This window comes from Ursus maritimus, unplaced genomic scaffold (assembly GCF_017311325.1).
Source record: "Ursus maritimus isolate PB19 unplaced genomic scaffold, ASM1731132v1 scaffold_33, whole genome shotgun sequence".
In the NCBI taxonomy this organism is placed as follows: Eukaryota; Metazoa; Chordata; class Mammalia; order Carnivora; family Ursidae; genus Ursus; species Ursus maritimus.
In genome coordinates, this window is record NW_024425897.1 from 21,224,065 (window position 1) to 21,250,152 (window position 26,088).

General features: G+C 36.9%; 1 protein-coding gene across 7 annotated transcripts in view; it reads left to right on the plus strand.

Annotated features, from left to right (window-relative positions):
- The window catches only part of ATXN2 (ataxin 2), a 104,026-nt gene that overhangs the window by 40,103 nt on the left and 37,835 nt on the right, over positions 1-26,088 (plus strand). For all 7 annotated transcript variants that reach the window (XM_040619927.1, XM_040619922.1, XM_040619923.1 and 4 more), the window contains exons 6-10: positions 19,446-19,570; positions 21,015-21,106; positions 21,815-22,012; positions 23,467-23,645; positions 25,521-25,730. In XM_040619927.1, the coding sequence (XP_040475861.1) occupies positions 19,446-19,570; positions 21,015-21,106; positions 21,815-22,012; positions 23,467-23,645; positions 25,521-25,730 (804 nt within the window). The remainder of the gene's footprint in view (positions 1-19,445; positions 19,571-21,014; positions 21,107-21,814; positions 22,013-23,466; positions 23,646-25,520; positions 25,731-26,088) is intronic.

Here is a 26,088-nt window from a genome sequence, read left to right on the forward strand (position 1 = left end):
AAGGAATTCAAGAAAAATGGAATGTTAAAATTCCAAATAGAGTTCAGAGACATGAAGACTTGTTGTAGTAGTTGGAGGAATTTGGGGTGTGAATGTGATTAGAGGGTAGAGAGAAAATCACACAGATTATTTTATTCTGGTATGATACTCTTTTGTTCTCATGTGGTTGTCCTGTAGCTCTGATAGGGCACAGTCCTGTGAGTAACAGAGAATGATCTCTTCTTCTTCTTTTTTTTTCTTAAGACTTTATTTATTTGAGAGAGTGAGTGAGAGAGCATGAGCAGGAAGAAGGGCAGAGTGAGAGGTAACAAGGGACCGATCTTAGGACCCCAAGGTGACAACCTGAGCCGAAGGCAGATGCTTAGCTGACTGAGCCAGCCAGGTTCTCTGAGAATGATCTCTTCTGAAGGGCATATCCAAGGAAGAGACAAATCTTCACAGGCTATGACTTGGAAAACCTTGAATTCTGAGGAGTGTAAATGTGTTCTAAACTCATTCATGGGTGGTCTCGTAGTAGGGTGATCAGGCCGCAAGCCTTGCAGCTGAAGAGGCACATTCTTGGAGCTAGGAGTGCAGGCTGCAGGCTCTATAGATGGGCAGGCAGTGCTAATGTTGGACAGGCAAGCAGCTGTAAAGCTGGACAAGTGCTCATGATTAACAGTCTCCTCTTTGGAGGAGGGAGGATAAGCCCTGTGGTGGGTAGGCAGATGGGGTGATGCTTAAGCAGGTGGTCTTGGCTGGGGGATATCTAGGGGGGTGGGGTGGTGCAGAAAGCCCTGTAAAGAGGTTGGCTTGGGCCAGTGGGCTTTGGACTAGTTTTTCTAGTGAGCCAGCTGAGTAATTCTGTGTTCTAACACTCTTCTGTTAAAACTTGAGCCATCAGAAAGTTGACTGCCCAAGCTTTGCTGTGGGCTAGTAAGAGAAGGTTGTGTGTCCATGGCCAAGTAGTTAAATGGAAACTAGCATTTACAGGGCCAGTGTGGAGGTGGCACAGAGATTATTGAGATTTAAAAAAATAAACAGGTATAGTAGAACAGGTGATGAAACATTAACAGAGTAGTTGGAGGTATGCAATAGGGAAGTATTGCATGTTTATTAAAATATCTCTGATTTGTTAATTTCGTTTCTTTATATGTTTTTAGAGCATATAAAAATTCTCTGCTGTATTCTTCATGTGTATGCCAAGCTCAAAACAATAATTCATTTATTAAAAACAAAATAAAAAACAAGCAAGTGAGGGGCGCCTGGGTGGCACAGCGGTTAAGCGTCTGCCTTCAGCTCAGGGTGTGATCCCGGCGTTATGGGATCAAGCCCCACATCAGGGTCCTCTGCTATGAGCCTACTTCTTTCTCTCCCACTCCCCCTGCTTGTGTTCCCTCTCTCACTGCTGTCTCTATCTCTGTCAAATAAATAAATAAAATCTTTAAAAAAAAAAAAAAAACAAGCAAGTGAAAACCTCTAGAATAAAGTAGAATTTTATTTAGATAAACAAAATAAAAATATATAGTACTAATAGGAGTAAGGTGGTCTGACTTAAGATATATATGAAAACTGATAACTGTTGGACAGCATTAATCAGCTAGATGGTTTAAAAGGAAAACATCTTCACAAAGGAACGACTTAGAAGAGCATAGAAATAAGCATAGTTTATGTGAATAGGCTGAAGACTTTATAAAAACACTACTGAAGGGAATAAAAGTAGATTTGACTAAATGGAGAAACGTGCCATGCTTTGAATGGAACTACATAACACTAAAATTGTCCTTTTTCCTCAGAATAATCACTGAAGATAGTATCTCTATTTTTGTAGAAAATGACAAAGTGATTCTAAAATTTATAAGATAATACTTATTAACAGAAGAATTTTGGAAATTTTTTCTCCAAGAGTCATGAAGGAGGACTTGCCCTATGAAACATTAAAACGGATCAGAATTAAACCATAGTTCTCATAGTGGCAAAGAATAGAGAATCCAAAACAGATGAAATTCATATGGGTATTTTGTTAATAATATGATAAAGATAACACTTTAAATCTGCAGTAAAGGTGGATTATTTATTAAATGTTGTTGGTACAGCATTTGGGGGGAATTAGATGCCTACTTCATACCCATCACCAAAATAAACCCTAAATGGCTAAAAAGAGAAGTATTTAAAAAAAAAAAACTTACATAGAAATTCCAGAGGAAATCTATGAATTTATATCATTTTGACATGGGGAGGGAGTTTATAAGCATGACCACCAAAGCCAAAATTCATAATGTAAAAGACTGAAATACTTGAGTATAAAAAATTAGACTTAGATGTGTCCAAAAGTACCATAAATTTTAGAAGACATGCCAGAAACTGGGAAAAATTGTATAAAAGTTTTTCAAATGGCCAGTGAACATATGGAAAGGTAGTCCACCTCACTAGTAATCAAAGAAATGTAGTTTCAAAGTAATGGAATAGGATTTTTACTCTGTCAGCTTGCTGAATGATAAAAGTGAGCAAGATTAATACTAGCTCATGATAAGGAATCAGAAAACAGCTTACACTTTGCTAGTCAGGACGGTTTAAGCAAAAACAAGTAGCATTTTTGAGCTCTTCTGGTAGGTAATTCAGATGCGTCCAGGAAGACAGTTTACTTGGCCCTAGTGTATAATGCTAGTTATACCCAGTTACTGTCTGGTTTTAGTTTTATTTTTTCTCTTGCTCTGCACAGACTCAGTGAAGTCTTATGAATAGCACATATATTAAAAGTAGTAATAAAGCAGGGCAGTGAAGGTATGTGGATAAAAATTGTCTGCATTTTAATTTCTTTTCCATTTGACTGCTTTTTTACCCAGATCAGTCCTGGCAGGAGTTTTAAGGGAGCATGTGCACTTGAACAGTTGTTCTTCTAATTTACATAAGAAAAGAACAGTCTGATTTGTAAAGTGTTTTATATATTTGCCAACGAAACAGAAAGGTGTTTGCACAGCTGTAAGAATTGGAATTAATTTTATTTACTAGCTTTTTCTTAACCTAGGTCTCAACACTTTGCTATAGAATTGAGAGTAAGTTGCAAAAAGAATACTGTAAAGCAAGCCTCACAAAGTGGGTTTCCATTTTTCTCTTGTTCTGTGTTACAGTCATCTGACTTTGCTGTAAGATTCGGTGTGCGTTTGATTTTGTGGAGTCTTGGCAGTGATCTTCATTTAGATCTTTTCACAGAAATCTAGTTTGTGGGTTTAAGGTGTTTTTGTTTTTTAAGATTTTATTTATTTGAGAGAGAAAGTGAGTTGGGGAAGAGCAGGTGAGAAGGACAAGTAGACTCCATGCTGAGCGCAGAGCCCAACGTGGGTCTTAATCCCATGACCCTGAGATCATGACCTGAGCTGCAATCAGGAGTCAGATGTTCAACTGACTGAGCCACCCAGGCGCTCCTGTCGGTTTAAGTTTTTACTCCCGATACTTAGTTGATTTTTAAGTCTTATACAGCGGTATATTAAATGGTAAAATTTCTTAAAAAAAAAAAAAGTAAAGTTTCTGAAAATTTTAGTTCAACTTTTAATTTTGCTAATTTAGATTTTAAGAAAATTGCTTCTCACATGTTATATTACTTCCAGTGTTTTCATGTTATATAGTGGGTTAGTAAAAATAAGATGAAATAGTTTATCTTAAAAATATTTTGCCTGAAGTTTAAATTAGAGAATCCAATATGTACATTTTTCAGAGTTTATTAGTAAGGAAAAATAAGAACTGCTTTTTCATATTTAAGTTGGATATATTTTTCTCTGAGGGATTTTAATAATACTCTATCATAGTACTGTAAAATATAATCATTTTATATAAGAAGAATATGAGGTTTATTCATCATTAATGCATTTTGACACAATTCGGCGCTGTCTGAATAGAGCTACTGACTCCAAGCACTTCATTTAAACTTCTGGTCAAATATTGTAGCATAACAAGCATTTATAGGGCCACTTTTTGTGGAAGGCCTATATCCCGTGTACTTTATAAATGGTGCATTGATTCAGATTATCCTGTTTCCTACTTACATACTAGGTTTACCTATTGGGCTCCATAAGAGGGACAGAGACACAAATCGAATTGCAAGCTGTAATTTTAACAAGAACAGTATTTGGGGTTTGCTTTTCCACATCTGTTGATTCTTTCCAGACTTTGGTCAAAAGGGTACCTAGGCAAGAGGTCAGAAAAGAACAACAAAAAAAATAATTTGGGTGGTTTGGTTTGATTCTAACTAGAAAACCACAGAGTCTGTTTTTTAATATTTCGTTAATTTATGTTTAACACAGCAGGTGATGTGTGGACTGAAACTGAAGACTCCAGACATGATATGCTGTCCTTTTCCTTGGAACAGCATTTTGCTCAGGAAAGAATTTTTTCACATAGCTTGCCCTGTTTCAGAAAGTGCCTTATTGCTGTTTTCCCTCCACTGTATTTGCTCTTTCGAAGCTGACGTCCTTTAGATCCTTGTCTACTGTAGCTGTTCTGATAGCCTCCATCTCCGTTTTCTTGCTAAGGTTCTGTCATTTCTTCCTTGAGTGGTGAATTTACTTTGAGTTCTAGGACTCCAAATTTTTTATGGAAATCACAGTTAAAACGTAAGCACTGTTCTAGGCTGTATTATTTTGTTGTCAGAGAACAGGGAATAATGACATTTTTTTCATGGTTGCATATAGCTATCAAGAGGAAAAAATCCCCGCCCATCTTTTTTTTTTTTTCTTTCTTAAAGGCTGCATTTTGAAATTGTGTAGGCTTCATAAAAAGTATGTTGCTGTGCTTTTAAATGGATGGCATCCCTTTTGAGTCTTTCCAAGGTAGCTCATAAGCAATATAGTCTTTATTTCCAAATGACTAAATGATGTCAGATCCCAAAAGTTACTTACATCCACAATAAAATGATTAAATATAATTTTTCTTTTAAAGGGATTTAGGAATTTGAGGCTTTGTAGTCTCAAAGTTTTTATGATTTTGCCATTTGGTTGTCATTTCAAAAGAGACTACAGCCTTAGGTTATCAGTGTGATTCAGTTTCTGAGATTGATAGCACTGTGTCTAAGAAAGTCCGTATTTTATTACTAGCTTAAACAAGGCAATGTACAAAGATATTATTTAGCTTTATTTCAGGTTAATATAAAGCAGATGATTTGGGTTATATGATCACTGGTTTGTAAATTATCAATCAAATATGCATTTATAGATTTGAATGCAGAGCAATATGCCTGACAGAAGAAGCAGTCGCCAGTATTGTGAACATTGTTACTTGAAAGTTGTCAAAATGAGTGCCAGTTCAACTAAGATTAGACAAAAAAGAATTTGTGTTTCCAACTTTAAACTTTCTTCCTCTTTTTTTTAAGATTTTATTTATTTATTTATTTATTTATTTATTTATTTATTTATTTGACAGAACACAAGCAGAGGGAACGACAGGGAGAGGGAAAAGCAGGCCCCCTGCAGAGTAGGGAGCCCGCTGCGGGGCTCAATCCCAGGACCCTAAGATCATGACCTGAGCCAAAGGCAGATGCTTAACTGACTGAGCCACCCAGGTGCCCCTAAACTTTCTTCCTGTTGATAGTTGTATTATTTTGAACTATCAGTATAATAGGCATCAAGCTCCAAATCCTGAAAAGTAGAATGCTGCTGCTTATATATGCCAATATCTTGAATTGCATGCCTCCGATAAGTTCAAGGCTAAGACAGTGTAGGGATTCTAGCTAGTCTGAAGTTTCCCAGAAAATATATCTTCTGCCCCCTTAGGCCATATAGTTTGCAAAGAAGTAAAGATTTTGTCTATTGTAATACTGGCATTTTTCTTCATTGGTGATTCATAAGACAGCATTGTAGAAATAAAAGATTTCAAGTCCTGAAATCCCTCCAGCTTTTGAATTGCCTTTCAGTAAGGTAATTTGGGGGGGATGGGGGGCAAGGGGATCACTGTCACATAGTCCTCATCTTTGGGACTGTTGAGAGCAACATTGGATTTTTCTTAAAAACAGTTTTATTGATATGTAATTCACATACATATAGAGTTCATTCATTTATATTATGCAATTCAGTTTTTAGTATATTCGTAGAATCTTTCACTACAGTTAATTTTAGAATATCTTCACCCTAAAAAGAAGCCCTGCAGTCATTCACTGCTTGCTTTCAACCTCCCCAGCCTTGGACAACTACTAATCTGTCTCTGTAGGTTTGCCTGTTGTGGATATTGTATATTGATAGAATCACACAATATGTGGCCTTTTGTGACAGGCTTGTTTCACTTAGCATATATATAATGTGTTCAAGGTTCATCCATCCATCCATCAGTGCTTCTTTCCTTTTCACTGCCAAGTAATATTCTGTTGTATGGATATACTACATTTTTGGAGACTAGCATATAGTGTTATATTGCAAGTGTACATGATATTGATTCAACAATTCTATGCATTACACAGTGTTCACCATGATAGGTATAGTGTAGTCACCGTCTGTCCCCCCATACATTATTACAATATTATTGACTATATGCCCTGTGCTGTACTTCTCATCTCTGTGACTTATTTATTTTATAACTTGAAGTTTGTGTCTCTTAATCCCCTTTATCTCTTATGCGCCCCCTTCACCTCCCCTCAGGCAACCACCAGTTTGTTGTGTGTGTAGCATTATTTTTTGTTTTGTTTGTTCATTTGTTTTTTTGTATTCCACGTATAAGTGAAATCATATATTTGTTTTTTTTCTGACTGACTTCACGTAGCTTAATGTCCTTTACATCCATTCTGGATATACTACATTTTATTTATCCATTTATCAGTTGATGGATATTTCAGTTGTTTGTACTTTTTAATTGTTAAGAGTAATGCTGCTAGGATCATTCATGTGCTGGTTTTTCTTTTCAAGTAGGCTCATGCCCAGCGTGGAGCCCAGTGTAGGGCTCAAACTCATAACCCTGAGATCAAGACCTGAGCTGAGATCAAGAGTCAGATGCTTAACCGACTGAGCTGCCCAGGCGTCCCCGTGTGCTCATTTTTGTGTGGACATTATGTTTTCATTTCTGTTGGGCATATATCTAGGAGTGCAATTGTTGGGTCATATATGGTGAATCAGAGTTTAACCTTTGAGAGAACTGCTGAAATGGTTTTTTGGAGTGGCTATATCATTTTACCATCCCATCAGCAGTGTGTGAGGCCTCCAGTTTTTATGTATCTTCATCAGCAGTTGTCGTCATTTTGATGATAGCTGTGCTAGTGGGTGGTTGTGAAATAGCATCTCGGGTGGTTTGGATTTGCATTTCTGTAGTGATTAATGATGTGAATCTTTTCATGTGCTTATGTCCTTTGCCCACATTTTAAATTAGTATGTCTTATTATTGAGTTGTAAGAATTCTTTAAATATTCTGGATATCAGTCGTCCCCTTATCAGACACGATTTGCAGATATTTTTTCCGCATTGTGTGGGTTATCTTTTCACTTTTTTGCTGGTGTTCTTTAAAGCACAAAAGATTTCAATTCAGATGAATTCCAGTTTATCTATGTTTTCTTTTTTGTTGTTTTTTTCTTTTTGTGTTGTATCTTAAAATGTTGCTTACTCTGAGATTATGAAGATTTGTTCCTCTGCTTTCTTTTAAGATTTTTATAGTTTCAGCTCTCATATTTAGGTGTGTGGTCCATTTTCAGTTAAATTTTGTATAAAGTGTGAGGAAGAGCTTCAACTTAATGCTGTTACATGGGGATATCTACTTGTCCAAGTATAGTCTGTTGAAAAGACTGTTCTTTTCCCATTGAAATGTCTTAGCACCTTTGTTGACGTTCAGTTGACCATAAATGTAAAGATATATTTTTGTACTCTTAACTCTGTCCTATAGTTTATATGTCCATCCTTATGTCGGTATTATTCTATTTTGATTGTGGTACCTTTTTTGTTTTTGTTTTAAAGATTTTATTTATTTTAGAGAGAGCGTGTGGGAGGAAGCGGCGGGGCGGGGGGGGGGTGCGGGGAAGAAAAGGGAGAGGATCTCAAGCAGACTCTGGTGAGTGCAGAGCCTGATGCAGGGCTCCATCTCATGACCCATCATGACCTCAGCTGAAACCAAGAGTTGGATGCCTAACAGACTGAGCCTCCCAGGTGCCTCTTGATTATTGTACCTTTGTAGTAAGTTTTTAATTCAAGTGTTAGTGCTCCAAGTGTTCCCCACCCCCCAAGATTGTCTATTCTGGGTCCTTTGCATTTCCATGTGAATTTTAGGATCATCATGTCAGTTTCTGCAAAATGATAGCTGGGGTTTTGATAGGGATTGCATTGAATCTGGAGATCATTTTGGGGAGTGTTACCATCTTAATGATGTTAAATCTTCTAGTTCAAGCACATGGTATGTCTTTCCATTTATTTAGGTCATCTTTAATTTTCTTCAAAAATGTTTTGTAGTTATCCAGGGTATAAGTTTTACACTTCTGTTGGTAACTTTATTCCTCAGTATTCTTTTTTATTTTTTTGGTTAAAAATGTTACCCAAAATGGAATGTACTATTGTAAATGTATTTTATTTTATTTATTTTTTTAAGAGATTTCATTTATTTGAGAGAGAGAGTGAGAGAGCACGAGAGGGAGGAGGGTCGGAGGGAGAAGTAGACTCCCTGCTCAGTGGAGAGCCTGATGCGGGGCTCGATCCCAGGATCGTGACCAGAGCCGAAGGCAGACGCTTAACCAGCTGAGCCACCCAGGCACCCCTATTGTAGATGTATTTAAATTTTTTTTTTCATTTTCAGATTAGAGCAGTATTGTTTTATATTCTTTGTATCTAATATAAATCTTTCTTTTGACTCTTACTAGTAGGATAGGCACTAAACTTTGAGCTTGAAGTGAGAATATGCTTTCAGCTTGTCTGCTCTGCTACCTGTTGCTGATTTATTAATTTTCCACTGATAATACCATTTATGCATGTCTGCTTTGTAAAATTCATTTTCTGTAATAATTAGAACAACTTTGTAATTAATATATTGGCAGGGTCAGATTTTTATCATGTTTCAAAGTGAAAGTATTGTATGAAACAACTTCTGGAGATGCAAGCAAAAACTTTCTTTCCTTTGAAGCGAAAGATAAATTAGAATGGTAATTCATTCTACTATAAGAGTGGACACATAAAATAGCTATTATATAGATTGAGTCTTAGAGGCTATGTAACCCGAGCTGGATTTATTTTTTTAGTTCATAATACACTTCCAAACAAGATTCACATCTTTTTCATCCATCCTTTTTCTTTAGCTGTTTGTAGGGAAATAACATAGACACAAGGATTATTGTGGCTTCTGTTTGGGAAGAAAGATGTTGTTTTCGTTGTTTTCTTCCCTTTACCTTGCTTTGTAAAGTTTTCCTTGGTGATGTCACATCCTCGTTCTTTTCTTCCTCTCTATTTCTGTTCCTGTGGATAGTTTGTCTCCAAACATTACTGTGATCTCCTAGTTAAGTTCCCTTCAGATCCCATCGCTTCTAGTCAGTCGTGGACATTAGCACAAAGAAAATCTTTTTTTAGAGAGAGGTGAGAGGGCAGAGGAGAGGGAGAGAGAGAATTTCAAGCAGACTCCCTGCCCAGGGCAGAGCCTGATGGGGGCTCAATCTTAAGCACCCTGAAATCATGACCTGAGCCAAAATCAAGGGTAGCACGCTTCACTGACTGAGCCACCCAGACACCCCAGCACAAAGAAATTCTTAAGCATTGCTTTTATTATATCATCTCATTTCTCATTCAAAAATCCACAGTAGCCTCTCTTGCTTACCAAATAAAGTTGGGATGCCATACCTTGGCATTCAGGGCCCTTCCCAGGGTATCTTCTCTTTTTCATCCTAATCCACTTCTTGACCCAGGGTGGTGTTTTCTGTATGCTAGACATTCCTGTTTCTACCTTTGAGCTTACTAATCTTACTGCTGGATTTACTCTCTACCTTAAATACCTTCCTTCCTTCCTAGAATTTTAAATACTTTTCTAAAACCAAGTCAAACCTCCTTTCCTCCTTAGAGTCTTCCTTGACCTTCCCTGCTCACTGTGGTCTGTCTTTATTGCCTACACCAATGGCTACTAAAATTTACTACATTTTATTTTTAGCCTAGAATGGTTTGTTTTCCCCTCCCCCCAGTGAAATCTCATGCTGAATTCCAGTTACAACAAGGTAGTGGTGAGGGAGGAAAGTTGGGAGGCAGGGTGTCCTAGAACCTTAACTTACTCAGCTTTCCATTTGTCTGCTGAGGTACCCCTAAGAAGTCATATTGTTACGTGGAATGTAGTCAGAGAGCCAGTTATCTACCTCATGTCCTGAATACTCAGCATTACAAAGCAGTGTGTGACATTTTTTTTCTCCTAATGCATTATTTTCTGCAGTGTAGAAACATGTTTATAGAACTAGGGATGTGTACTCCCTGTGGTGTCTAGCAATATGTCTCACAGATAGTAGGTACCCAACACATATTTATTTTTCAATTAATATTTAAAAAATTTTATGTTTTTACATTCACTACAGTCAAATCAGGAGAGACCTGTTTTTTTTTTCTTACATACATACTGCCATAGATGATTAGAAACTGTAATTACCACTCATTTTCAGGAAACTCAAGAAAGCAGTTATTCCTAGCCAAATCTAAAAACGGCTTTCCTACAACATGCCATATCCAGAGTTTATTTTTCTTATGGAAGATTGCTTCTAGTAGGCATTTTAATATCCTTCTAAAGTATAAAAAAACAAAATCCCAAGTGTTAACTTTAAAAATAAGGCCCCAATGATGTTTATACAGTGAGAGAAGTCAGAAGCACAAGTAAGGGAGTTAAGTATAAAAGCACACCTACATATAGGCTATTTGAAATTCTTTTAAAATAATTAATTTGCCTTAGGTATTGTGTATGTTGGTAATACATGCATTTTTGGATTTATATCTAGGTATACAATGTGTTCGTTTGTGAAGAGTAGTATCAAATCAGCTTTGCCTGAATTCAGTTTGAAACCGCAAGATTTAAAGATACCATACCTTTGAGATTAATTTATTTAATTTTTGTGCTAACCAGGGTAAAAACACCCCCCTTTTTGCTTGTGGGTCACAAAACTCATTTTCTTTGTTCAGAGCCCGAGGCAAAGATAGGATTAATTGGTTCTTCTGTGAAAAAATGACATCCTTTTCTATTAAGGTAGGAAATTTTTTTTAAAGATTTTTCATCATTTTCATTATTATTATTATTATTATTATTATTATTATTATTATTATATTTTTTTTTGAGAAAGAGAACAGAAGTGGGAGAGGGAGAGAGAATCCCAAGCAGACTCCAGTGTGGAGCCCAAGGCATGCTCAGTGTGGGGCTTGATCCCATGACCCTGAGATCATAACCCGAGCTGAAACCAAGAGTTGGTCACCCAACCAACTTTGCCACTCCGGCGCCCCCAGGAAATTACTTTTAAATTACTTAAAATTCTGAATGAAATTTAGGAATGCAGGTGATTGACTTTTTGTTGTGTTGGTCTGTCCTATCTTATGGAATGTCGTTAGGTGTCACATGACCGCCACTCACCAGGGTGTTCGCCTTCGCGTTAACCTCTCCAAATGCTGGAAAGTCACAGTTCAGCCACTGTTGGCTTTTATTCTATTTACACAAAAGACTCTTTTCTTTTTTCTTTTCTTGTCTTTTTTTCTTTTCAGAGAGAGAACGGGAGATGGGTGAGGGTCAGAGGGAAAGGGAGAGAGAGAATCTCCAGTAGTCTGCGCTGACTGCAGAGCCCATTGTGGGACTCAGTCTTATGACCCTGAGATCATGACTTGAACTGAAACCAAGAGTTAGAGGCTTAACCAACTGAACCACCCAGGCACTCCCCTACACAAAAGTCTTTTAAAGGCAGGTGTTTGGTTGAGAATTTTAGCTTCTGGGACAAGAAGAGATTATAAGCAGGGATGATTCTGTCGCTTGTTTTGAGGGGTATAGGCACTGTAGAGATAGATCTGGTTTCTGATCCTACCTTACCATGTTTGAAGTCAGGAGGGGCTTTTTTTGTTGTTAATAATTTATGCTAGCTCTTCCCAGTTAATTCTCTCCCCAAAATTTTCCAGGTAAGGGAAAAACTTTGGGAGTGACTTTTATGGATCTAACCTCAAAAACTTGAATTTTGTGGTTATATAATGTCATCTCCATGGTGTATCAAATAACTGCTTGCAGCATTTTAAATATTAAATAGTTCTGCTTGATACGCCCAGAATTAAAATTAGAAAATAGTTATGGTCAGGGTGCCTGGGTGGCTCAGTCGGTTGAGCGTCTACCTTAGGCTTGGGTCATGCTTCTCCTTCTCCCTCTGCCCCTCCACCCTGCTTGTGTGCTCTCTCTCTCTCTTGCTCTATTTCAAAGAAATAATCTTAAAAAAAAAAAAAGAAAATAGGTCCAGTTATTCAAAATGGACAGAATCTGCTGCTGCATTGTTTTGTAGGCAATGCTGTTGTGTGGTGTATTTTATAACTGTGACTTCTTGGTATTTAGAACAGAAGGGTATTAACCTTTGGAATGCATTCGAGTTTCTGTAGCCAACTTAACCTTCACTCTTCTACTCACTTTCCTCTTGTCTCTTACAGGACTCCCTGACCTTTCCCTGGCCTTCTGTTTTTTAAAATGGAAAAATGGGGTCATTTATTTGATCCTCCTCTCGCCTTCCATTTTTAAACTGTCTACTGGATGTGGCTGGGGAAAATCCCATTGTGGTGCTGGTTAGTTAGGAATATAGGGTGGTCTCGTCTCTAGCTTTTGCTGGAGCTTCAGGAGAGTTCAGCAGACTTTCTTTACCTGTTGCTACAACCTTTGTGACCACCCTCTCTGGTCCCTTGCTCCCTCACCTGATTTCCTTCATCTACCATGGAATGCTCTTTTCTCCCTGCTTTTTAGAACATAAGGCAGAGTCCTTAACCTGGATCCATCAATTCCCAAATAGTTCATGGAGAGGACTCAGGGCATTGATAAACTTGGATGGGAAATAATTTTACATCTTCCATTAACCTTTGACTGAAATTTAGCATTTTGGGGCCCTTGACTAACTCAATCAGTGGAACATGTGACTCTGATCCTGGGTCCTAAGTTCAAGCCTCACTTTGGATGTAGAGATTACTTAAAAAAAAAAAAAAAAAAAGAAATTTAGCATTTCTTCCCATTAACAAACCATTAGTATTAGTATCTGTGACTTTAGCACCCCTAGAACTTAGTTAATTTCATATCGCTTATATAGATACAGATATCTTAAGATACTACTTAAGAGGGGCGGTTGGACACTCATCTCTATGGGGCCGGTCACTGCTGCCGTTCTTACCATTTTGTTGTACAAATTAACTATGAACTAATGGAGTCATAGCTCTCCTACCATGCTCCTTTTCTTACCTATGATACAGGATACAGATCTGAATTGTTACCCTTATGTGAATGAAAAAGGATGATTTAAAATCTTATTTCCAAGAGAGATCATTGATTAAAAATTAACTTCGGACATTGAGGAGAACCCAGTACTTAAGAACCATAATCTATGTTAAGGGGTTTAGCCCAGGTGGGGTTGCAAGTTACACTATAGCTTTTATTTTTTCTAGTGGATCAATAAAATTGTTATTTAAAAAAAAAAACCTTTTTTAAAATTACAGTCATTATCAGGGACCTAGGTGGCTTAGTCAGTTAAGTGTCTGCCTTCGGCTCAGGTCATGATCCCAGGGTGCTGGGATCGAGCCCTGCATGGGACTCCCTGCTCTCAGGGAGCCTGCTTCTCTCTCTCCTCCCTCTCCTCCCTGCTTGTGCTCTCTTGCTATCTCTCTCTCTCTCTCTCAAATAAATAAAATCTTAAAAAAATAAAATAAAAATTAGTCATTAAATTTGCAGTTAGATCCTACAGAGTAATGTGTTTATAAAGAAGTACGTGTGTTACTGTTGCACTGATTTGGTTTTTGAGATTTTGATAAGTGCATTTCCTTATAATTGGTTTCCTTTGATTTCCTGTGTATTTTGTGCATTGAAATCCATAGGCTCCCCCTATGCTTAGGGGGTCCATGGATAAAAGAAGAAAGGTTAAGAATCCTTAATCTTGATAGAGGTTCCCTGTGCCCCATCTCCCTACATTTCTCTCTTTATTATTTTTATTCTTTTTTAAGTAAGCTCTGCACCCACTGTGGGGCTTGAACGAACTCACGACCCCGAGATCAAGAACTGCCTACACCACTGACTGAGCCAGCCAGGCGCCCCCCCACCCCCAGCATTTCTCTTTTACTCCTTTTTCTCCCTCTTGCCTGAGAATAACACCTCCACTTGTCCCCTTGTTTTTATTGTTCCTGTCCACGCACCTTGGCCCTTACAGTGTTCATTATCCCCATCTTATTTCTATTTTTTTCTTTACTAGCCTATTTTAATAGTTTGCAGAAATATATGTAGATAAAAACTTTATAAAAAACCTTTAAAAACCTTATCTTATAAAACATAACACCTTAACCTGTAGTATGTGTAATCTTTGTATATTATTATTTGAAGATTTAGCATTTTCAGGGAACACTTTGATTGATTGATTGATTGATTGATTGTTTTGTGTGTGTGTGTTTTTAATTTGAATTCCAGTATGGCTAACATACAGTGTTGTATTAGATTCAGATGTACAATATAGTGATTCAGTAGTTCCATACATTACTCAGTGCTCATCATGATAGGTGTACTCAGTCCCCTTCAACTTTTACTTATTCCCTCACCCGCCTCTGCTCTGGTAACCATCTGTTTGTTGTCTACAGGTAAGGGGTCTGTTTCTTGGTTTGTATGTGTCTGTCTTCCCCCCCCTTTGTTCATTTGTTTTTGTTTCTTAAATTCCATATTTGAGTGAAACCGTATGGTATTCGTCTTTCTCTGACTTGTTTCACTCAGCATTGTACTCTCTAGATCCATCCACATCATTGCAAATGGTAAGATTTCATTTTTTTATGGCTGAATAATATTCTGTTGTACATATATATCACATCTTTGTCCATTCATGAATCGATAGACATTTGGGCTGCTTCCGTAATATGGCTATTGTAAATAATGCTGCAATAAATATGAAAGTGCATATGTCTTTTTGAATTAGTGTTTTCATATTCTTTGGGTAAATACCCAGTAGTGGAATTACTGGATTGTATGGTAATTCTATCTTTAATTTTTTGGGGAGCCTCCATACTGTTTTCTGTGGCTGCACCAGTTTATGTTCCCACCAACAGTGCACGAGGGTAAACAAAGAAAAGAAAAGAAAAAATTTAAAAAATGCAGTGGGGTCCCTGATTGGCTCAGACAGAACATACGACTTTTGATTTTGGGTTGTGAGTTCGAGCCCCACGTTGGGTGTAGAGATTACTTAAAAAAAACAACAACAGAAAACAAAAACCGATGCACAAGTGTTTTTCTTTCTCCACATCCTTGCCAACACTTGTTGTTTCTTTTGGTTTTAGCCATTCTGACAGGTGTGAAATGGTATCTCATTATGATTCTGATTTGCATTTCCCTGATGATGAGTGACGTTGAGCATCTTTTCATGTGTCTGTTGGTCATCTGTATGTCTTCTTTGGAGAAATGTCAGTTCATGTTTTCTGCCCATTTTATAATTGGGTTTTTTTGGTATTGTGTATGTTCTTTATTATTTTGGATACTAACCCTTTGTCATATATGTCTTTTGCAAATATCTTCTCCCATTCAGTAGGTTGTCTTTTAGTTTTGTCAGTTGTTTCCTTTGCTGTACAGAAGCTTTATTTTGAGGTAGTCCCAATAGCTTATTTTTGCTTTTGTTTCTCTTGCTTCAGGAGACATATCTAGAAGAATGTTCCTGCAGCCAGTGTCAGAGGAATTACTGCTTGTGCTCTCTTCTAGGATTTTTAGGGTTTCGGGTCTCATATTTAGGTCTTTACTCCATTTTGTATTTTTGTGTATGGTGTAAGAAAGAAGTCCAGTTTGATTTCCCATTTTGTTTCTTTATGCTGTTCTTTAATATTTTAATAATAATGCTGTTCTTTTATTTATTTTTTTAAGATTTACTTATTTATTTTAGTGAAAGGCAGCATGAACAGGAGGGGCAGAGGGAGAGGGAGAGAGAATCTCAAGCAGACACCGTGCTGCTTGCAGAGCCCCACACGGGGCTTGATCTCACAACCCTGAGATCACGACCTGAGCCAAAACCAAGAGTCAGACACTCAAAAACTGCACCACCCAGGCACCTTGAGAAAATATTTTTAAAGTTTTTGAAAAAAAGTCAGTATTCTTAATTCATCAAAACAGAACAATAACAAGTAAGTTTTTAAAAATTGATCTAGAATTTCAGTGTTTGAGAAAAAGGAGATTTATGGGCACCTAGGTGGCTCAGTCAGTTAAACATCTGCCTTGGCTCAGGTCATGATCCCAGGGTTCTGGGATTGAGTCCTGCGTCAGGCTCCCTGCTGAGCAGGGAGTCTGCTTCTCCCTCTCCATTTGCCCCTTGTGCTTGCTCTCTCTCTCACTCTTCCTCAGATAAATAAATAAAATCTTTTTAAAAAGAAAGGAGATTTAATTGAGAGAGGAAATGGACAGCTGAGGATTCTGGTGAAGACTTGTGGAAGCACATTTGAGGGTTTCTGAAGTTAAGTCTGATAATTGATTTTTTTATTTTTTATTTTTTTTATTTTTATTTTTATTTTTTTTTTAAAGATTTTATTTATTTATTCGACAGAGATAGAGACAGCCAGCGAGAGAGGGAACACAAGCAGGGGGAGTGGGAGAGGAAGAAGCAGGCTCATAGCAGAGGAGCCTGATGTGGGGCTCGATCCCATAACGCCGGGATCACGCCCTGAGCCGAAGGCAGACGCTTAACCGCTGTGCCACCCAGGCGCCCCTGATTTTTTTATTTTTAAAAATAATTTTTTTGATGATTTTTAAATTTCATCTAGTTTTATGTCATTTTGTGGGTTTAATAAATTTAAATTTATATTTAATTTATAGTATGTCACTAGCATTTTATTTCACCACTATTCTGATCCTTTAAAAAGTTCTCAGACAACTTTGAGTGATTTTTCAGAGTCATAGATGAGCATAATTGGGAGGTAAAAGAGGAAAAGCTGAGGAGCAGAACATATATCCTGTTTCCTGGGTGTGGGGCATTGGGATATGAGAGAGGGAGGGAGAGAGGGAGGGAGCTAAACACTTCTTTTGTTTACCACCAGGTGGCGCCACTGACCCAGGGTGACTAGACCTCTGCCTAGAATCAGAAGGGAAGGTTTTGAGAGCCCATCTGCTGTAGGGGTAGCATAGAGGGGTTTGCAGATCTGTGGACAGGGGGATACTTGTGTATTCTTTTCCCCTCTAGTCTAGAGATTTTGGTAAACTGAATGTTTATAAGGCAGGGAATGAAGTATATGAAGAATTAAAATTTTTATTATTTGATAATTTTTATTGTTTTTTCTTTCTCTACCTGTTATTCCTTCAGAAACAGGTAGCATTTTTCTAACAGCCTTTTTATATTCTTGCAACTTGCTTTTATTATGCTTTTGTTTCTTGCCATAGAGGATAATGGAAAATTAATATACTCTCACATGGCATTAGAAAAATCCACATGCAAAATTCCCACAATTGCAATTAGATTACAGCCAGTTGATTTTCTGAACTTTGCAGAAATCCTGGCTACAAATTGTACTATTTAATACCAGCATTGTTTTTCAAAAATTGCAAACATGAAATTTTCAGAACTTATAGTATTAGATATTGGTAACAGTGTAGAATGAAATATCCAGGTTTTGCTTCCTTCTAGCTAATAGCAATAGTACAGTGTTGCCCTGAAATACAGTATTTACCGGTATTTATAACCAGGGTTTTCCCCAGCATCCTGACTATATAGCCTCATTTTTGTGCTCACTCTCTACTTCTGCTCTTTTTTTTTTTTTTTAACTTTCTCTAAACTCTTTACTCATCTTTAAAAAGAGACTTTCTTTGGAGGAGGTTTTAAAATCAAGGAATATCATTCTTGATTAAGAGAAACACACCTTTTGTGTCCCCCCCCCCCACCATTACTGACTCAGAAGAAAGCTTTCATGCTAGGTAACAGCATGTGAGTAGTTAATTCCTTTTACAATATTGGTATTGTAAACAGAAATTTATCATAAAAATGTAGTAATGAAAAAAATAGGTTACTTAATAATGTCCTGTTAGTATAGCCTAAATCGTGATCAGGAGGGTAAAACATGGTTCGGTGAAATGTTAGAAGCTTGCTTTTCCACATTGGCTTCCAGTCAGGGATCCTTTTTGATTTTATTTAGAATAATGCTGATAAAAATATATCAATTTGAGAATAGCTTGGTTCAGTCCCTGTCTTCCCTAAATACTTTGGCACACACATACACATGTACACACACACACATGCTATAGTGAGAAAAGTCCCATTTATGTGGTTGTGTAAAAATATCTCTTGCTGCTTTGAGCTTTAATTTCTTGGATAAAGAGTATCGTCCTTAGTGCTGGGTTTCCATTTAAGTAAATACTTTATTCACTGAAGTAGTGCTTTTAAAAAAACTAATGTGATTACAACATGAATAGGATCAGCAGTATAAATTAATAATCATATTGCTTTTTGTAGAAGATGACATGACTGGTTTGGAGATTTCCTCTAGTCTAGTTTTCTGAGAAAATAGGGAATTTCAGCATCCTAATGTAAGTTATTATTGATGTTTTCTTGAAGGATTTCACATTCTTGAAAATAAAATGGCAAAACTAATTTTTACCAAGAATTTGTACAACTATAAGGTGATAGTATTGCTTGACTTAGGTGAATGTCACATAAAGCCAAAATTTAGGGCCATGAGTGGCTTCCAGCCGAATGTGGCATTATGAAGACAACAACGGTCTATTAGAACCTCTTAGGGAGCTTTTCTGAAGTGCAGTAAGCTTCCAATAGATGCTCCGTCCTACCTCCAGCTGAGCCTGCTGTTCTTGGGGATCCCCCTTGGTACACTCTTAGCTCTTAAAATTGGTAGCAATGTGAGCCGTGCTGCTCAGGTGCAGGTATGCTTTTATTTCGTGGTTTGCACGTACACATACCCATCCACCCCTAGTTTAGGATGAGAGGAGGTAAGAGCTAGTTAGTTTTGTAGGACCAAGCTGGCTTAAATTAAATTTGCTGGCTTGAATTTCTTATTTTGGTTATCACTTTGCCCACTAGGTGTTATAACACCTATCACTTCTGAAATACAAAATTATTTTTAATACAATTTAATGACCTGTGTGAATACATTAAAACAGTTCATGTGGCTTAAAATTATATGGGAAGAGCATACCTTACTGAAAGTTTTTTGAAGATTATTGTATTAGAAGCATTATATATCTGAAAGCATACCATTAGTGAATGTTATATTTTCTATATCATAATTATTTTTAGCATATCTCTGTTGATAATTTATGTGTGTATTAGTGTCGCCCATTGTCTGGCTATATGATCTTTCAGCTAAGTCCATCCTTTGCAGATGCTTTCACTGACTCTGCTATCAGTGCTAAAGTGAATGGTGAACACAAAGAGAAGGACCTGGAGCCCTGGGATGCAGGTGAACTCACTACCAATGAGGAACTAGAGGCTTTGGAAAATGACGTAGTAAGTAAAGTCTTTTTGCTTAGTATCAGACTGTGGTCATGTGATGTGGTGTGACATCTTACCATCTGGTTTTAATTTAAGTATGTTGTCATCATTGTAGTGGATATATTTAAAGCAGCAGTTTTATTGTCTAAATAGAGAGCCCCCCCCGGGCAAAAAATACAGACAAATGTTTCTTTGGGATGCTTATGAATGATTTCCACATTTTAAAATAAATCAGAATAAGCAACTTAGAAATTTAAGTTGCAAAGCATGGTAAACTGGAAATACTGGCCTGTTTTGCTTCGAATGCTTTATAGAAAAAGGCAGCCTAAGGAAATTAGCATCTTATTTATCTCTTGACCTTATCTAGAGGTACGACTCTTGGGCTCCTTGTCTGAGGAAGAGGTACTCAATATTATTAACATGCATAGTTAAGTTACATTAGAAATAAAGCAGTAAGTAGATTTCTTGGTCTTAAAATTAGGATCATTCTCCACAAAAATCTGCTATTTCTAAAAGCTTTTTAGTGTATATTATTTTTACTTTTCCCTTAACACATCATCTATAAATCAAACACTTAGTAGTAAAGACTATCATTAGGATTCTATAAATTATGTTTCTAAGGTAGAGAGATAGAAAGCAAAGTCTCTTGCCAAAAATGAGTGTTTAGGTAGCAAAATTTGAATTGGATGAAGAATCTTTCATTGAATATTGTGAAGTCTTTATAACAAATTGTCTTTAATGTTTAAGTCCAGCTATAAAACTGAAAATACATAGGCAACACATCATTATTCATTTTCAGACTTTAAAGAATCCGATATAACCTAATGTGGAGGTTCTCAGGTCTCTGCACCACATCACCTATGTAGGATACGAAGCAGGTACTCCTTTTTTACTGATAGTGAGGTGGATAAACCCATAAGTTGCCAGAGAGCATTCTGGCAATATTAATAAAAGTTTAAAACACACCTACAGTTGGTCTCACCTCTGAGAATTTGTTTTTGTCCTGGTGTATCCATAAGACATGCAAATAATGATGTGTAAGGATGTTTTTTGCAGCATTATCTCTGATAGTAAAAAATTGGAAACATCCTGTCAATCAGTAGGGTATGGGTTAAATAGATTTATTGTACCTCCTTTCAGTTGAAACACTGTATTTCCACTAAAAAGAATGGTATTCTGATATGGAAAGTTATTCAAGACTTACTAAAAGACCAATCAAGTTACAGAACAAGAAGATCCTATTTGAATTAAAAAGGAGCTTGATCTTACTGATCATGTTCTTAATGAATCCATAGAGCGCATCTGGAATTATGCCAGAGAAGTTAATAGTGGTTAACTATTGTGGCTGGATTTTGCTATTACAGATGATAGATACTGTTAATGTAAGATATTGATTGTACTTGAATTAAAGAACACAAATACTTTGTCATTTTGAAAAATAAACTTTATTTTCTTCTAGTCTAATGGATGGGATCCCAATGATATGTTTCGATATAATGAAGAAAATTACGGTGTAGTGTCTACATATGATAGCAGTTTATCTTCATATACGTAAGTTTAAAAAATTCGCTTGTATTTAGTTCATTTGTCTTTGATTTTCATCGACTTACATTAGGATGTTGAATAAATTTTTCTGTTGGATTTTTTTTTTTTTTTTTTTTTACTTTAAGAGGGGGAGGGGGCGGGGCCAGAGTGACAGGGAGAGAGGGAATCCTAAGCGGGCTCCATGCCCAGTGTGGAGCACAACACGGTGCTTGATCTCACAACCCTGCGATCATGACCTGAACTGAAATCAAGAGTTGGATGCTTAACCACCTGAGCCATTCAGGTGCCCCTCTGTCAGATTTTAAGTCAAACAATTGTGTGAAAGAATTAATCCTGTTACTACTTAAGCTGATAAATTCTCATTAAAATGGGGGTAAATGTAGTTTAGTTTACCTATATTCTAATTTTATGCTCTAGATAAATTTTGTTTTTGGTTTTTTTTTTTTTTTTTTACGTTGTAAAAACTTTCAGTTTGCAAGTGTAGGTGTTATGGGAGAATAGTCAATTTAACCAGTTTTGGAAATGTTGCATTCCTCTAGGGAAAAGTGAAACAAAAAAAATTTCTAATTTGGTTTATACATGAGTAGATCACTGTAATTCTTTTATATTTTTATCAGTCCTTCAAACTCTCTAAACTCTCTTAATAGTTGATTGGAACAGATATATAAACTGTGACTTTAAATTTCCTTTTTTTTTTTTCCCCTCGTGTTTCAGGGTACCCTTAGAAAGGGATAACTCAGAAGAATTCTTAAAACGAGAAGCAAGGGCAAACCAGTTAGCAGAAGAAATTGAATCAAGTGCCCAGTACAAAGCCCGGGTGGCCCTGGAAAATGATGATAGGAGTGAAGAAGAAAAATACACAGCCGTTCAGAGAAATTCCAGTGAACGTGAGGGCCACAGCATAAACACTAGGTATTTAAAGGAAATCATGATGCAGTATTTTGGATACACAACTCAAGGTCTGTGTGAGAAGGTGTATTATTATTATTATATTTCATCTTCCTTTAATGTAGCTTAGATAGAGAATGCAAGTGGAATTGGTTTTATTAGAGAAAAGATTATAGTAATTTTGGAAAGTATTTTTTGAGCATCAGCTCTATGAAGCCAAGCGTTGGAAGTACAGTGATGAGTAAGCCCAGGTTTGGAAGAGCTACTTAAAGAAGAGCGATCAGATGGGGGTATGGTGCACAGAACATAACAGCAGTTCACTAGGACTTGCTAGATTAGAAGTGTGCCCAGAGTGAGAAAGAACTAGCATGTAACCGGTGAGGTCAGAGAACACTTCACAGAGGAGGTGACATTTTGTGATAGGATAGTAACCCTGTCTGCTGCCCAAAAGAGAAGTAAGAGGCATTCCTTGCATGATGAAAAGACATGTGAAAGAACCTGGCCAACCGAGAATAAGGCTGGTTGTTTCATACATCTGGAATACAGGGTGATGTTGAGGGTGCAGTGGTGGCAGCTGGTGATGGAAACTGAGGTAGTGAAGGGTTTGTGTCCTGTTAAAGAGCACCCTGTAGGCAGAGGATGGTGTGAACGAACTCTGGGACATTTGAGAATTGGCTGAAACAAGGAGACCAGTTAGTGTATTGAAATTGTTCAAGTATGAGAACTTGGTAACCATCTAGGCCAGGGCTGGTGAGAGAAAGGTTAGAAAAACCATGGGTGAGCCTGAGGTTTATTCGATAACTAAGTTGATTGATATTTGTATTGATAATGGAGTTAGAAAACATAGAGCAAATTTGAGGGGAGATAGAGTGAGCCCTTTGTTAAATTTATCGCATTTGAGGGGCTTGCAGGTCTTTGATTCATTTATTCGTAAATGTGTTGAGAAACATCTACTACATACCTGGTAGAGTAAGATATAAATTCTTTCTTGAAGACACAGCTTAGAGTCTGATGGTTTGAATTAAAGTGTTGTTCAGTGGGAGATGTTGAGTCTGTGGGACTGGCAGTGTGGATTTAGGATTTGTCAGCATTGCTGATATTGAATGAAAAAACCAACGAATAGCCACAAAGAGAAGAGATCCAAGAGAAAACAAAGTAGAGAAAGCCAAGGACAAAGAAAGTTTCAAGAAAACAGACCATATTTGATAGACTCAGCCATTTAGAGGCAAAGTAGGATGAGAATGAACACAAATCTGTTAAACTTTTGCTTAGGAGGAGAATCTGAGAGAAAGAAAAGGCAAGAGGCTAGACCTTAGGGTAACATGGAAGAATTATGGGTGTTTGGGAGTGAGGCATTTTGGTTTAGTGTTTAACCTTTTTATAACAAGCATTCACTTCTGCCTAAATTACTTTTAGATTTGTTTCATTGGCCTGGTATCTCTTAGGATAAAATGATTTAGAGGATCTCTTATTTTCAGGGAAAATAAATATATTCCTCCTGGACAAAGAAATAGAGAAGTCATATCCTGGGGAAGTGGGAGACAGAATTCACCGCGTATGGGCCAGCCTGGATCGGGCTCCATGCCACCAAGATCCACCTCTCACACTTCAGATTTCAACCCGAATTCTGGTTCAGACCAAAGAGTAGTTAATGGAGGCAAGTATTTTGACCAAATTTGTGAATGTCCTCGATCAAATAAATAGTTTTTTTGAATATTTAAGTTTAACATAATTGGTAAGAGCATGCACACCTTCAGTGATTTCTGTGGAGTAGTTTTTACTTCAAATCTATTTAAAATTTGCCTTTGTGGATATCAAATTAGTAAAATTAGTGTAAGTCATTGGCATATATGGTATTTAGTGTGGTGAAATACTCACGTATTAAGATAAAGTGCTACATTTAACCAAAGACAGTTCACTTGGCCAAAAAAACATTCCACATATAACGAAATTGGAAACTTTGGGTAGGTTCTCAATTTTAAAAATTCTGGATGATAAAATTACTTAAACATAGTTTATATGGAAAATCCTAGTCTGTGTGAAACACTCAATGGTTAATATAGATTAATTTTCATTAACCGTTTGCACATTTATATTCTTACTTCAAGAAAGGATTTTGAGGTAACTTGCTATACAAGACATGACCAAGAGTCATGTGAAGATGAGGAAAGAAATGTGCTTAAAAAACAATAAAAACAACTCTTAGTTGAAGGGTGGATATTGCAGTTTACCATAAGTACAGTGAAAGAGACTTGCATCTTTAATAGGAAGATACTTTTCTGCTCTACCTCTAAATCCAAGATCGAATATAGCTCATTGGTCATGGATCTTTCGTATGAGTCAGGGATACTGGACTGCAGTACTATAGACAATATGGAAATATCATAGCGATACTATGTTCCTAACCTATGGAACAAAGTAGACATTCGGTTCAAGATATTTAGGTTCAGAAAGTTAGAAAAGTAGAGAACACTAAGTTTCCAATTTCAGTTGTTTCTGTTGAGTCTTTCTCCAGAATTCCTCTCCAAATAACACTCTTGAGTATTTTCTGTACTTAGTATTGGGGGTGAAATGTCTTTGCTCACTGAGTAAAGAATTTTAGTCATGAACAGAATTTTTCAAGTAAAAAACCTGAAGGGGGCTAGGAAATGTATGATACTCAAGTGTGTGGAACCCTATGGAGAGGAGACCTGGACTGTTTCTTTCCTAAGATTAAGGTAAGTGATATGTAATGTTACACATTAGCTGTATCTTGACCTGTGCATATCCATCAATGTCAGGTTATTTGGTGATGACTGCTCTATAGTTGCACTGTTTATTAAGCAGTCACTTAAATTAAGTGTTTAACTGCATAAATTATTTAGCAGGTCCCCCCTCTTTTTCTAATTTGATAAGATTAAACTGTTCTTTGCAAAGGCAGTGGATCTTAACCTTTGTCACTCCTGTGACTCTATAAAGAATAGAAGTAATGTTTTATTTCTACTGAGTGGACTTGCTTAATGAGATTTCAAACTAAATTTTACCTTCAAGTGCAAACTAGATGAAAATCACAGATGATTATATAAAAACCAGCATTTTTAATGGGATATAATAGCTGCTGCTTATTCTCATATTTCAAAAGCTAGAACTAGTATAGCAAGTAATCTTATTCCTGAGTTTCGTGATTTATTGTGTGAAATTATCTAGTTTATATTATACTCCTTTTAATAATTGGTTATTGAGAAACAGTTACAGAAGCAGGATTAATAGGAAAGTCTTAACTGTCTTCTTCAATAGTATGTGTAGATCCTAATTAACCCTTTGGGAACGTGTGTTCATTTAAACAGACTTAATTTTAAGGAGGTTAAAGTACAATGTGAATTTATGTCAGTTAAGTTATGCTAAAACTTAATCACAAATCAAATGACTGTCCTCAAAGGGTTAAAATGTACAAGAAATCATTTTTGTCATTTTACTTTTTTTTCTGTTTACTTTTTTCCCTCATTTTTTTCTTTAGTTTTTATACTTTCCTTCATATCATTTGTTCTGTCAGGTGTTCCCTGGCCATCGCCTTGCCCATCTCCTTCCTCTCGCCCACCTTCTCGCTACCAGTCAGGTCCCAACTCTCTTCCACCTCGGGCAGCCACCCCTACACGGCCGCCCTCCAGGCCCCCCTCGCGGCCATCCAGACCCCCGTCTCACCCCTCTGCTCATGGTTCTCCAGCTCCTGTCTCTACTATGCCTAAACGCATGTCTTCAGAAGGTACAATACCACAATTTGTTCATGTTTTTGTTTGTCTTTGTTTAACTCCTATGTGAGTTTATAATTACAAAATAGTTTCCTCTTCATTATTTAATAACCTATAATTTCCGTGTTTTAACTTTAGTTTATTAAAACTACTTCTATTAACCTTTTGTTCATTAGAAATTTGATAAATGCCGTGTAAAGCTATGAACTATCCTGGATTATAAGAATGGGGGTTTATCTCTGTCTGGTAATGATGATGCTCCTTTACACAGCCCCAGAAGGTCTGCCCCAGGTTTTCGTCCCTCTCAATATACAGTATAAACAGTAGTTAATGAAAAACAATGAACTTTATTCACCCAGTCTTGGACTTACT